Source organism: Eurypyga helias, unplaced genomic scaffold, assembly GCF_000690775.1.
Source record: "Eurypyga helias isolate BGI_N326 unplaced genomic scaffold, ASM69077v1 scaffold8867, whole genome shotgun sequence".
Taxonomy (NCBI): Eukaryota; Metazoa; Chordata; class Aves; order Eurypygiformes; family Eurypygidae; genus Eurypyga; species Eurypyga helias.
Window position 1 is genome coordinate 18195 of NW_010261115.1, and position 13499 is coordinate 31693.

A 13499-nucleotide genomic window follows, 5' to 3' on the forward strand; every position below is an offset into this window, starting at 1 on the left:
GTCGGGGCCACAGCCTCCCCTCTCACCACAGGCTGACAGGGAACCTCTGCTCTGGCCACCTCCTCACGCCGTTCTGCACTGACCTGGGTGTCTGCCTGGCTGTCTCCCACATCCCACTCCTCTTTCTGCTGTAGGTCTCTCTGTTTTCCCCTCTTAAATATGTTAATCACAGAGGCGCTGGCTGGTTCGGCCTTGGCCAGAGGCGAGTCTGACTGGAGGCCTGGAAAGCTTCTAGCGGTTTCTCCCAGGAGCCACCCCTGTACCCTCTCTAGCCCACTACCAAAACCCTGCCCCACAAACCCAACACACACTGGCACTAGCAAATGTAATTGCCTCATGGAACCAAGTCAAGTTCTGCAAGGACCTGTAGTACATTAGTACAGTTGACTACAAAGAAGTGCTAGTTCTGGTACGTGGTGTAATTAAAGAGCCATTTGAACAGGTACTGCAGCAGTATTGTTCAGGCAGTTGACTACATGAGGACCTGGAAAGGTTGGAACTACTAGAGCTGCATACAAAAGAGAATTCATGGGTTTTGTTTATATTTGCTTGGGATTGGGAGTTAGGGGTGGGAGGGCAATCATAAGGCAGATTTTGGAGACCGAAACTTGCATTTCCTGTGTATGCAAACCCCGAGAGTCTTAAAGTGAAAAAAATATTTAATTTTTCATACCACATGTGTGCATGGGGGAAAAACTGGAGAGGTCTCAGTAGTCAGGATTTTATCTGCAAACCTGAATCTCACTTTCAGACATACCATATTTTTAAGTCAGTCTTCCTACTACTTGCTTCCCAGCTGACTTACATTATGAGGGGGCCTGTCAGCTGCTAAAAATGAAGCAGTCTGGATAAATTAAAGTGGTGCAAAAATCTGTGTAACGACTTGGCTCCCTCATGTGGAAGAAATCAGAAACATCTTTGTGATGTAGCAGAATAAGGGAAAAGGAGGACGAAGTCAGTTACTCTTGATGTCTCTACATTCTGCTGTCAGTTGAACACAGTGTTTTCTACTGATGTGTTCCTGATTATATTTTTTTTCATAAAGCATCATATGTATGCTGGAATGTTAAAGGTAGATAGAAATTCTCAACATCTTGGCATGCTCAGGGTTACTTTCTACTGCATTTCTTCTAGAGGGGATTAAAGAATGAGAACAATTTAGTGATTTTTTTTGTTTGTTTTAATTGATGTCACATGTTCTCTTGGTGTCTTTTGCTTTTAGTTAATAGAACAGTGTGTACAATCTGTAGTTTGAATCCTGTTCTCAGTCAGTTGTGGATGCCCCATCCCTGGCTGTCTTCAAGGCCAGGCTGGACCAGGCTTTGAGCAACCTGGTCTAGTGGAAGGTGTCCCTGCCCATGGCAGGGGGGTTGGAACTGGATGGTCTTTAAGGTCCCTTCCAAACCAAACCATTCTATGATTGTATGATACGTTCACTTAGTCTTTACTGGGATGCTCTACATTTTCCTTGAAGCGTATACCAGTGGTTGTGCAGTTGGAGCTGACATTAGTTTGAACCCTTCTGCCTTCAATGGTCTCTGGACTGTCTTGGTCTAACAGTACTGATTACAATACCTGGAAACAGATGGCTGGCACAAACAGACTGTCATGAAGGTTGAGTTTCAATGCAGTTTTCACTGAAGCATTTATATCTTTCCATGTAAATGAATGTGTGACAAATACACACAGGTGTAACCTCCATGCAGAGTGCCTCAACACCAAAGGGTCCTTCAAATGCAAATGTAAACAGGGCTACCGAGGAAACGGATTTGATTGCGCTGGTGAGTACCACTGGATGACAGGAATAGTGCTATATTGTTTTTCTCCAATAATTGATGTTTATAAGGTGTTTTCTGGAAATAATCATGCTGAAGTGTGCTGCACTACCAACCAAGGCAAACTTCTCCATGAAATAATGTATTTATTATATGAGTCATTGCACAGTTGATACAACTATTACTAGATCAAATTCCTTTTGCCTGTTAGTCCTCAAGTCTCATAGTATCAATAGGAATCACAAGGAGGACAGAAAAGAGAATTTGGCCTAGCTTTAAAATGTCTACTATGTATTTTCCTCAAACTCCCACAGCTGGCCTCGTAGAGGGCTGTGCAGTCCCTTCCAGAAGGGTTTCAAGCTAACTCATCAGAAAGTGAATCCACCAGTACCCCCAAGTCCTTCTCCTCAGGGCTGCTCTCTATCCACTCTCCACCCAGCCTGTACTTGTGCTTGGGATTGCCCCAACCCAGGTGCAGGACCTTGCACTTGGCCTTGTTGAACTTCATAAAGTTGGCAAACTGGCTACCAGGGCAACAGTATTAGCTTTTTATAACAAATTTAAACTATTTGAATATATAGATTACTTTTCAGAATCTGAAATGAGAGGAACTAAGCATATTGTTTATAATAAAACTTCTATGGCTACATGTCCTCATGCTACCAAATAACCTAATGTAAAAATCAGCTTTGCACAGAAGGTGGGGAAAATAGTTTCATTTAATTTCTGTATCAATATACTAACTTAGGAGAAACCTGCTGAAACATCAGGCTGCAAACAGTGCTGCTTGTATGGATATGACGTGTGGTTGCTCAGGCACCCTTTTGCTGCTCAGCACTCCAATATGCGTGAAACATTCTGAACTGTCTCTAGCATACATTTTATTTGAGAATCCATAGAGGTGTAACCTTTCAAATGCTCCCTAAAAGGGTCCTAGCCATTTCCACATCTGGCCTCTATCTTGCTGCAATCTGTTGCTGTTCTCAGGTTCATGCGTTTCCTGATTTCCTGTTGTGCATTGGAAGATCACATTTCCCACACCACATGTTTGTCTGTGTATTCCAGCTGTTATTGAAGAATAGGTTCTCACAACGTTCCATAAGCAATTAAGATTCCTGGGGGGGAAATAAACCTATTTTTTATTCACTTTTTTCATAGGAAACTACAAAATAACAGGAAAAATTATTGCTAACTTAAAGCCTGCAACCTTCATGTGTCACTCTAAGGAGCTCAACAATGGCACTCTTGTTATTGCCCAGCTGGTTACTGTTCTCCATTCCACTTTGCTGGATATCCAAATGGCAATCCAGAGTCATGACAAAACTCTGTCCCTTTTGTATTACTCGGGTTCCCTTATTGCTCATAGAGTAACCCCTAAAACCCATATATGGTTTTGCTTTCTTATTAACGTGCCAGTTCTGAGTTGGGTTGAACAACATAAAATTTCAAAGCTTAAAAAGCGATTCTGGTCATACCACTGGTGAGATTCTTACGATTCACTACAGTATGGAACCAGATACTGCTGTCATCCTTCAGTGAGTAACACTTAGGCTTTTGTAATCCCACATTTCCTACTGGAAGCACTGCTGGTTGGTTTAGTCTTGTATTAAGCCCAGTCCAGCATGATGAACTTGCCCTGATTTCTCAAAGCATCCTTCCCAAATAAGATGGTAAGAATTTTAGAAATTAAACAGGCTAGAAGTATATATCACTAGATGATATTCCATGGTACTTAAAAGAGAATAATAGTCTAGAATCTGTGTTTTAACTTACCTATGAAAGCTTTCAGACTCTCTTAAGACTCTCTAAATTTAAACCCTTCATTATGAGGTTGAGGAATTTTTAGATTGATTTCTGAAACTGTGTCCTGCTGAGCTAAACTTTACTCACATCTACAGGTTCCCCTTAAACATGGTAAATGGTTGACAGTATCTCCCATCCCCTTCCCAGTTTTTATATGCAGAAGCTACAAAAGGACTTGTAAGCCGATCTCCTAGGTTTGTTTCTCGCCAGGTTTTAAAATGCGTTGCTAAGTGTGAAGGTGGAAGCAAGGGGATGCTCTGCTGGGTGCAGAGCCAGCTACCTCATATTGCTGCCCCCTTATATTCAGAACCCCAGCCAGCGCTGACTGCAGTCACAGGACGTGTAGGAGGAGAACAGATCACTGTCTGTCCCTCTCCTGTATCATCCCCAGAGTATTTTCCTTTTCACAATATATCACAGAGACGGGGGGTTGGCATCTGTGCTCTCTATATTTTTTCCAACTCAACTTCCACAACTTGGTCATTAGACATCCTACCTCAAGCCGTTTCTGTCTTCTTATAATCTTGCGCAGCAACTGATGACAGAAAAGATTTACTTTTAGCCCTCATCTCCCATTTGCCTTTGTTTTTCCACTTCTTGCTTTAAATCTCTCTAATTCAAAGAAATAAACACCTTTGAAAGCTGAGATATTTTCATCCTAGGGCAATAAATAGGAACTGTATAAGAGCAGGAGGCATTAATCTACATGCTTTCTGATGGAAGGTGCAAGAAGAGATGGGATGCAATGCACTCCACTTTCCAAAATTCTCTATGCAGTCACAGGAAGGGATAAATGCACAAATACAAATGTTTGTGAGCATCTCCTGTGCATTTCTATAAATGTCTTGGGCGAAGGTCCTCAAAAATCACTGCTTCAGTGGTAGGCCCCCAGATTGTCATAGGAGGAGAGCTGTTCATACAGGCAAGCCCCTAGGCAGTGGATTCAACAAAACAGACTGAGTTTAAGGTGGTCTGTCCTTACACAGGATTATTCCTACTGCATTTTATGGGTAGCCATGAAAAGCCTTAAATCCACACCTCAGGCTACTCTAAAGCTGACTGCAGATTAGAAGGACATTAGCGGGACACTAGTGATATATCCTAAAATGTGCTTCATGTCTAGTCCCCATGAGCATGGAGATTTTCATTGCAGCAGCAATCTGGTGCCTGCAAGCATGTGGGGATTTATACACTTCCATCCCCGTATTTTTGCCACTCCTGTCAGTTGATTTTCTGCACCGCTTAGTTTTACACATATGAGGAGATTGGTTTTCTGACACCACAGAGGTTATTATGCTGAACTGTAAGAATTTTTCATTTCACTAGGAAAACTTAAAAGCAGAAGCTAAAAGCAGATGTTCAGGTTTGCTGAGCAGCCAGTCCTGGCTTGAAAATCTCCATATCCTCTTTATTTAAACAGCCTAAAGTTTCTTGTTAATGATTGTCAAGAGGAGATTTGTTTGGAATGAAGCTTTCCTGATAATGTTTATTGCTGCATTCTGAGTTTAGACTCAGAGAATATTACATCCTTCATGACATCATCCTCCAGAGGAAAGGCTCACTTAGTGAAGTATAAGTTTACTTGCAAGTATCTGTCAAGCAAGTTTTATCCAAAGGAAAAGAAAAACAACCCCCTCAATTTTGATTTATTTTTTAATTGGCGTCCATTGACTTCATACATCTAACTGCAACCTCAAAAACCCTGAATGCTCCAGTGTACAGACCAAAAGTCTGATTCTGTTCCTGGGATATGAAATAGCATCTAGTTGCATTTGCCATAAATAAAATGTGACAAATTCACAGTGGTAGGATTGTGTTTTCCAGGAGTGAATATAAATTCAGGGAACTTTCCCATTTTCCTACTGGACTATTGTTCTATTTTATTAACTGCTGTTTTTTCTTCTGCTATGCTTCTATAAAAGAAACACAGAGAAAAAAAGTACTACCCAAGGTTACAAGTCCGGTCCATCTGTCCCAAAATACTACTATAAATTTTTTATTATTACAGAGTGAGGAGAAAAATAGGAACATATTCTTGCACTGATAATGCAATCACTATACAGCAAAAGCAGAGGGAAATAAAAATAGCTGACTGCCCCCACCCTTTGCAATCCAAAAAGACTGTAGGCATTGCAGCATCAATACTGATAGAGAACTGAAGATGGGAAGCAGTATATAAGGCTGTTCTGACCTACTGGGGGAAATTGTCTCCATCTGTGGAAGAGCTTTTGTACAGCACTGGAACTGCCCAGCTCTCATTATTTCCTAGATACTGCACATAAAGGACTCAAACTGCAGAAGGCTGTCAGTACCTTGTGACATGGTTGTGCTATCCTATTTACCCGTTCTTCCTAACCCACAGATTCAAGCTGTGGCAAACACTAGAGGGCTGAGTGTATAATTGCATACTGACTGGTCATGCCATAGCAGTCATGAAATCCTGCATTGATCATAGAATCATAGAGTGGTTTGGGTTGGAAGGGACCTTAAAGACCATCTAGTTCCACCCCCCCTGCCATGGGCAGGGACACCTTCCACTAGACCAGGTTGCTCAAAGCCTCATCCAGCCTGGCCTTGAACACTCCCAGGGATGGAGCATCCACAGTTTCTCTGGGCAACCTGTTCCAGTGCTTCACCACCCATTGTCTCAAGCCTCAAAGTCCATTGCCACTGACTTTTAACCCCCAAGGCCATCTCTTCCTTAGTATCTCTGGTACTATGACAGGTGGGGACTTGGTTAACTCTAGTGAAATGCTTTATGGTGTGATGGGACCATCTTATAAACCAGAACTCCTAAGATTTATATCTTCTCTAAAACTTGCATCTTTGTCAGGAAAACCCTTCCAGTCCTAATTTTGGCACAGTGGTGTTTATCGACTCATATTGAGCAGCAATGGATGTTGCTGATAAAAAGCAATACCTGCAGTATTGCTCTAATTTCTCCTTTGAATTTACTTTGTACTGTGAACATAACTTGAACAAACTGATCCAAAGTAGTCCAAGCTTTAACCCTCCGTTATGATTTGGCCATCAGCACAAAGAGCCATCAGTCATTGTCAGATGACAGAAAAGTACATCTGGAAGGGTCTACAAAAGATCAGTTAGGCTGTTCTTTTGTTCTGAGGCAGATCGCATCCACCACATTGGTGACAGATGGTAGCCTAGCAGTTTTTTAAAGCTTCTAGTGCTACAATTCAAATGATCAAATTGGCTTGCCTCTGTGTTCTCCTGTACTAGAGCAAGGATAGTAAACAAGTTTTTCATAGTTTGTAACTAAAATCCCTCCTAATTTCATGTAAACTGGTAAGTTTCCTGCCTTAAAAGAACATGGAGGGCAGCTGGCCAACAGACTGTCTCAAAGCAGCCCTTTGTGCTGCTGCTGGGTCCTAGCCCTGGTGGAAAATCCGTCCTGCCTCCCCACATGCCTAGAAATATATCTTCAAATGAGTTCCTATGAAATGTGTTCCTCATTCAAGTGTCCAAACATAGTTTGATGATTGTAGAGAGAGAAAAAACTTGAATTTAAAAAGAAATAAAAGGCTTGTGTCTTGCAACTCAATACATTGACAAGGAAAGCATGATTTGAAAGTCAGGGCTGCCATGTAAATGTAAAAATGTCCTTTAACCAATTAATGTTTTGAAGTTTTTGCCTAGATACAGAGGTTATTTGACTTCATTATACTTCATAATTATACTTCATAATAGAGAAAAACCCAAGTTCAGATTTTTTTCTTTTGTTTTACAGATTTGAACAATCTCGGTTGACTTTTACCCCACCCACTGGCTGCCCCAGTTTTTCACTTCTGGCAGCCTTTGTGTTTCTGAGCAGAATCCAAAGTTGCAAGATACCACAAGGATGGTTATCTTTTTAGTACTTTGTAGCCAAGAAGAATCATAAAATGTAAAAATCTCAGAAAATGTTATGTTTATGTTCTAGGCCACCTTGGAATTGCAGGAGGATTTGGTGTTCTCAGATGGGTTGTCTGTACAACACAGCTAAATGTGTCACTAGTGCATGCGTAGTCAGTTCTGTGCAGTGCTGAATTTATGTCTCATGGTAGAGAATTTGGCTGTATAGGTCTCTGGACATTTTAAAGGACAACATGGTGCCATTTATGAATGTTGTGATTGCTGAATGATTCCTTAGTTGAATATCTATCTTCTTCTTGGTTCTAGTTATCCCTGAAAAGTCAGTGAAGGAAATTCCAAGAATCACTGGAGCAGCTAAGGACAAAATTAAGAAACTTCTTGCACATAAAAACAGCATGAAAAAGCATGAAACAATCAAGAATGTGATCCCAGAAGCAGCTGTGACACCAGCTTCTAAGACCCACCTGCAATTATTTGACTATGAAGGTGGTATTGATCTTGGTGGGAGCAACGCGGAGGAAGAGAAAGAAACTGAAGCTACTACAGAAGAGGAGGCAGAAGAATCAGAGGAAGAGGAGAAAGAAGATTTTGAGAATCAGATAGACCATGAGCAAAGCCTTAGAGGAGATGTCTTTTGTAAGTTTCATCTTTTGGTTTTTAAGTCTGCTTTCATTTTGAACATAGATATAAGGACTAACAAAATCGTCACAAAACATTCTAGGCATTTTCTTAAAATTTACTTGTAGAGAATGAAAAGCAGTCCAGCATACCTACTGGTGAGTCTAAAGGTACTGAAACTCCCCTTGAGGGGAATCTGTCTGCAGTCAGTGTGAGCAGAGAGGGAGTGTGCTGTCCTGACAGCTGCTCTGCAGGCTGGGCTTTCAATGTTGCTTAGACATAGCACATAGCTTCTCCCCATTTTCTTCACAGAAACTCCAGTGAAACAGGATGGTGTGATGTTTCATTATGAGTAAGACAATAATTAGGTTTGAATTGTGCTAGGCATAGTCATCATCCTAGGTAAGGTGTATTGTTCAGAGATAAAACATAGACTTTCATGTCCTCGTGTTTCAAATAATATTGACCATGTGATAGGCACCACTGTTGTTCATGTTATTCCCAACAGAAAAATATAGTCATGAATCACAGAGGGGATTTTTTAATCCCTTTCGTTCAAATGTGAGACTTTTTCTGAGTAAGGACTCTCAATTTTAAAGCATCAAATGGTGTTTGAGCAGGCGTCTTGCTTAATTTCTGCCATGAATCACTTATCAGGAAGATTGACATAGGTTTCCTCAATCTGCGTTCAAGTGTTTCCTTCCAACTATTACTTTGTATGCTATGCAGTTTCTCGCTGTGTTCTTTAAAGTTTTCAAATGCATTTTAATTGTTTTTTAGTACATCTGGCTTGGTCAAACATTCTTCAAGGTAGGCAACTACATGTAATATGAAAAATACTCCCTGATAATAGTTTATTCATTATACTTTCTCTTTTCCAAAGTATAGAAGAATAATAATCCCACAGTAATGAAAATGATGCACCATATTTCATTCTAAGAAAAATTAACACAAATTAAGTTTAAGTTAGCATTCAAATTGTTGCTATTTTATTTGAAAAGACACGTAGGTATAATTTTTTTAAAGGAGAGGTAATTTTAAAGTCTGCTGGAAAAAATGGTTTGTAATACTACTGTAAGAAAGCCAAGAAAAAATGTGATTATTCACCTAAATATATTTGAGAGTGCAAGCTTCTTTGCCCCAGGCACTCCAAAACTACCATTTTTCCGTTCTCAGTGGTAGCTGGCCTGTTTCACTTCAGGCTAAGGATATAGACTAATATTGCTGCCCCGAACTACGCTAGCGAGCCGATAACCAGAGTGAAGCCAGGTCTTTGTTCAGCAGTTTTCTCCCTTCCTGCAAATACTAAAAGTGGGTGCTTACAGCATATTTCAGGTTTGCTGAAAATAACAAACCGTGGAGAGCGACCCATACGCTAAAGGGCAGCACTGCTGCTAAGAGACACCTGGCCAGCATGTGGAAATGGGTTGACAGGAATGCTGTGAAGTTCAACTAAAGCAAATGCAGAAGGAGAGAAAAGCCTTGTGCAACATGACAGGAGTAGGATGACTGCTTAGGGAGAAGCTTTGCAGAAAAAGGGAAGTGGTTCTTCCCCTCTATCTGGCACTTGTGAGGCCACATCTGAGGTGCTGTGTCCAGTTTTGGGTACAGGTACAGGTGTGCAGAGAGGTTGTGAAATACCCATCCTTGGAGATATTAATCATGTGACTGAGCTGGTTGGTGAGCCACCTCCTGATCAGGAGGTCAGACTAGGTGACCTACAGATGTCCCTTCCAACCCACATGACCAGCACTGGTAGTACCAGATATGTTCAGCTAAATGTGGCTGGACTGGTAAGGACTCAAAAAGGTTGACTAATTAACTGCAAAATGCTAGTGGAATCTGAAAGGGCATTTACCTGTGGCAAGAGTGTGCTTTCCCCATTGTTGTGATTTTTGTAGGAAAGACAGAAGCTTGTCTTTCCAAACAGGATTTCAAGAATATTGTTGGTCTGGCACTTTTAGGGGCATAGTACTAATAGGTTCTGTTAATAGTTATAACAAATTATTAATTAATTATAAGCAATACTGTTATTATAGATAAATTAATTCAAAATTCTGTGCCATAAAGGAGTGTGAGCTTTACCGTTTCCTCAGTTTTGAGGCAAGGCAGCCTGGTAGAAAAAAATCATTGAAGTCAGTCCTCCTAGCCCTTTCTGCCTTTCTGGGAGGGAGGGAGGGATTGAAGGAAGTAGCTCAGCCATCTCAACAGGTTTCTTCTGCCACTTGCTTGGAGAGATCAGGAAGAATTGCCAGGAATAGTGCCCCCAGGGTAAGGACACCATCTTTTCTTGGTTAAAAGGACATAGGGATTTGCACTCTGTGGCTCGTACACGCGCAACATGCTCTCCTGTACTGGGAGGTACAGGAGGCCACTGTGTGTCCTGATGCCTATGTGGCCTGATGCAGTTGCAAAGGATGGACCATGTAACCTTCCTGTTGAGTACTCAGTGCTACACTATTTGGAATGGATTCATTTCCAAGATTTCAGTTGGAGTGAGAGGGCATACAGGGGAAATCCTCTGTCCATAGGAAAAGCCAAGTCAAGAAAACATGCAGGAGATTCTTGTTGTGGTGTTTGGTGAGATTCTTTTTTCAAGGGCTTTCTTAACCAAACCAGGACACTTGAACACCAAATACCTGGGTTAGGCAGAGACTTCTTGTCTCTACAAAATTGTCACTACAACTAACAGCCAGGACAATGAATATTATTGCTTGAAAATATTAAAGTACTGTGTTTTATCTGTATTTTTGCCTATACTGCCCATGTTTCACTCACATTTGGCTGGAATTTATACGCTGACCATGCCAGAGAGATTTTATTTTGCCAGGGGACAGTGGCAGAAGGTCGGTGTGTATACTAGGATATTAGTATGCCCAAGGTGTAGTTTCATTAGGTATGTGAATTTGTGTTATTTATGGATTTCTTGTTTGATCTCAGCTATGAGTAGGACTTGAGGCATTGTGCCATATGCATTTCGTTCAGGATGGATTGCATATGTTAAGTGTGTTTCCTTTCCTTTTAAATTTCCATATGCTATACTTGATCCTGTTATTATGAAAATGTAGTCAGGATTCAGGCACTTAATTGCTTGAACATTTGGCTTTAAAAACACTTTCATTTTTAATGATATTGAATGATCCTTTGGAGTAGATGATTAGCTCAAATTTACAGTTGGTGCATTTACACATTGGGTTTTTTCCTCCTTTGCTGATACCTGTTCAGCAGTGGTTCCTTTACTACCACATTAAGTTTCTCCATATAATTCCCTCAAGTATTCACATGGCATCTGCCTTTTGTATTATTAATATTGGTATTGGTTGTCTTCCAGGAAGAGGAGTTAATTAGGAAAAATGAATAGATTAGACTTTTCAGATATTTTAATTACTTTTAAATTGTTATATGTTTTTATCATAGTAGTTTTACTATATAATAAATATATAGGGACCCACAGAAATATACTGTAGGAAAAAAAGGCTTTAATACATAGATAGAGATTGAAATTATTAAAACTGGCCAACTATCAAAATGCAGGTTCTTCATGAAAACTACTACTCAGTTTTTTTTAAAAACACAGTAGTTAAAGAGAGCAAAGTAAAGCCCTCAACATTTAAGAAATGTCAAAATTAAGGTCATCTGTGAAAACGTATTTTTCTCCTTATATTTTTATACCTTATAATACAGTCTGTAATGACTTTAAATTACTATTTTCCATGGGATCCATGTTCAGTGTGAAGGAAGGACCTGTTCTGCTGAGAAAGGGGCAGTTTAATAAATAGGACTCTGTCCCATTGATTGCAAAAATTGCAGATAGATAGAAATTGAGTCAGGGGCTGCAGGGAGGGGAGAATAAAAGGCTGACTTTTAGTGTTCTCAGTTCTGTGTGTTCCTCATTTTCTGCGTGACATGAGATCCTAAGCTCTGATTTCCAGAACTGATAAACACCCACACCTACAGCTGTTAACTCAGTAGGAAACACACTTTAAATATAAAGCAATATAAAATGCAGTGGACATTAAAATGTCAAACCCCAGGTACCGTACTCCGGGTATTCTCAATTTGTGAACAAAATAACTGCCTGGATCCCGTAAGCGTCATACAGAATTAACACATTTATGTGTGTAAAACACGAATATCAGGCTGTACAGGCTGAAGAGGGCTGTACAAATTTTTGCCTTCAATGCAAGTTTTTAGCTGTGCCCAGTAAAGGACACAAGCATTTTTATACCAAATAATGAGAATAAAACAAAGCATTGGAAAGCTCCTTACTGTGTGAGAAATGTCCTTTCTGTGCGTGGAAGACACAGAGGGGTTGGCCAAAGTGCTTTGTTACAGAAACAAGGACTGTACCGATGCTACACTCAAGCTAGGAGCGAACTGATGGTGCACAACCTTAGTTCTGCCGTTTTCTAACATTTCAGTGCTTGGTGTCATCAAAGTTGATCCAACATAGGCCTTTCGTCTATAATCCAATATGGCACTGCCAACTACAACTAAATTCCATATTCTGTAGTTTATCAGTTTATGCGACTCATATTGTGCTTAAAAGACACCCATGGTATGATGTAGCCTGCTATGTTAATTACAGAGCCCCTTCCTTTGATAGCACCAAGATGATAAGGAGGGTTTGGTTTTCTGGGTTATCTGGCAATAATAAAACTGGACTGCTTCCCTTACGGGTTCTAGGCTCCTAATTCTGAGCATGAGCACGCTCTCAGTTAATCAGGGTGTTTGCTCTTAGTCTCACTATTTTCTGGTAATTAAACCACTGTGTGAGTGAAGAATGCTCAGTCCACAGCTGTAGATAAAAGGCTCGAAAGAGGTCAGACATCTGGCAAATGTAGTTCTGTCAGAGGAGGATATGGTAGCAGGGATGTGGCATGTTCCTTTCAGTCCGATGTAGTGATGTACTGTATATGTAGGAAGCTGCTCTTCATTTTACTGTCGCCTGTATTCTGCTTGATTTTTTTACAGTGCCCGCTCTGCTTTTCTGGGGTTATTTTATGGGCTATGAGCACCAGAGAGCAGTGTTAGAAGGAGAGCGATTTTGGGAGGGTCCCACATGCTGCAGTTTCCAGCACTTTAGAATTCTATGTGTTACCAACAGTGAGTTACTTTTCCCAAATTTTATGTGTTATTTTTACATTTAGACTAACTAGACTACCTGGGCCAAACCAGACACAGGTATTTTCCAGGTGACAGAAAAATCAAACAGCCATAACAAGAAAGCCAACCGTATCCTGGGCTGTATCCAGAGAATCGTGGCCAGCAGGTCAAGGGAGGTGATTCTCCCCCTCTACTCTGCTCTTGTGAGACCCCACCTGGAGTGCTGCGTTCAGCTGTGGAGCCCTCAACATCAGAAGGATATCGACCACTTGGAGCGAGTCCAGAGGAGGCCACGAAGATGCTCAGAGGGCTGGAGCACCTCTGCTA

General features: G+C 40.8%; 1 protein-coding gene across 1 annotated transcript in view; it reads left to right on the plus strand.

The window, feature by feature from the left end:
- EGFL6 (EGF-like-domain, multiple 6) overlaps window positions 1-13499 on the plus strand; it is a gene marked incomplete at its 5' end in the record, with an annotated part of 36268 nt that overhangs the window by 12466 nt on the left and 10303 nt on the right. Inside the window, 2 exons of the mRNA XM_010155250.1 lie at window positions 1659-1781; window positions 7755-8084. Of these exons, the coding sequence (XP_010153552.1) occupies window positions 1659-1781; window positions 7755-8084 (453 nt within the window). The remainder of the gene's footprint in view (window positions 1-1658; window positions 1782-7754; window positions 8085-13499) is intronic.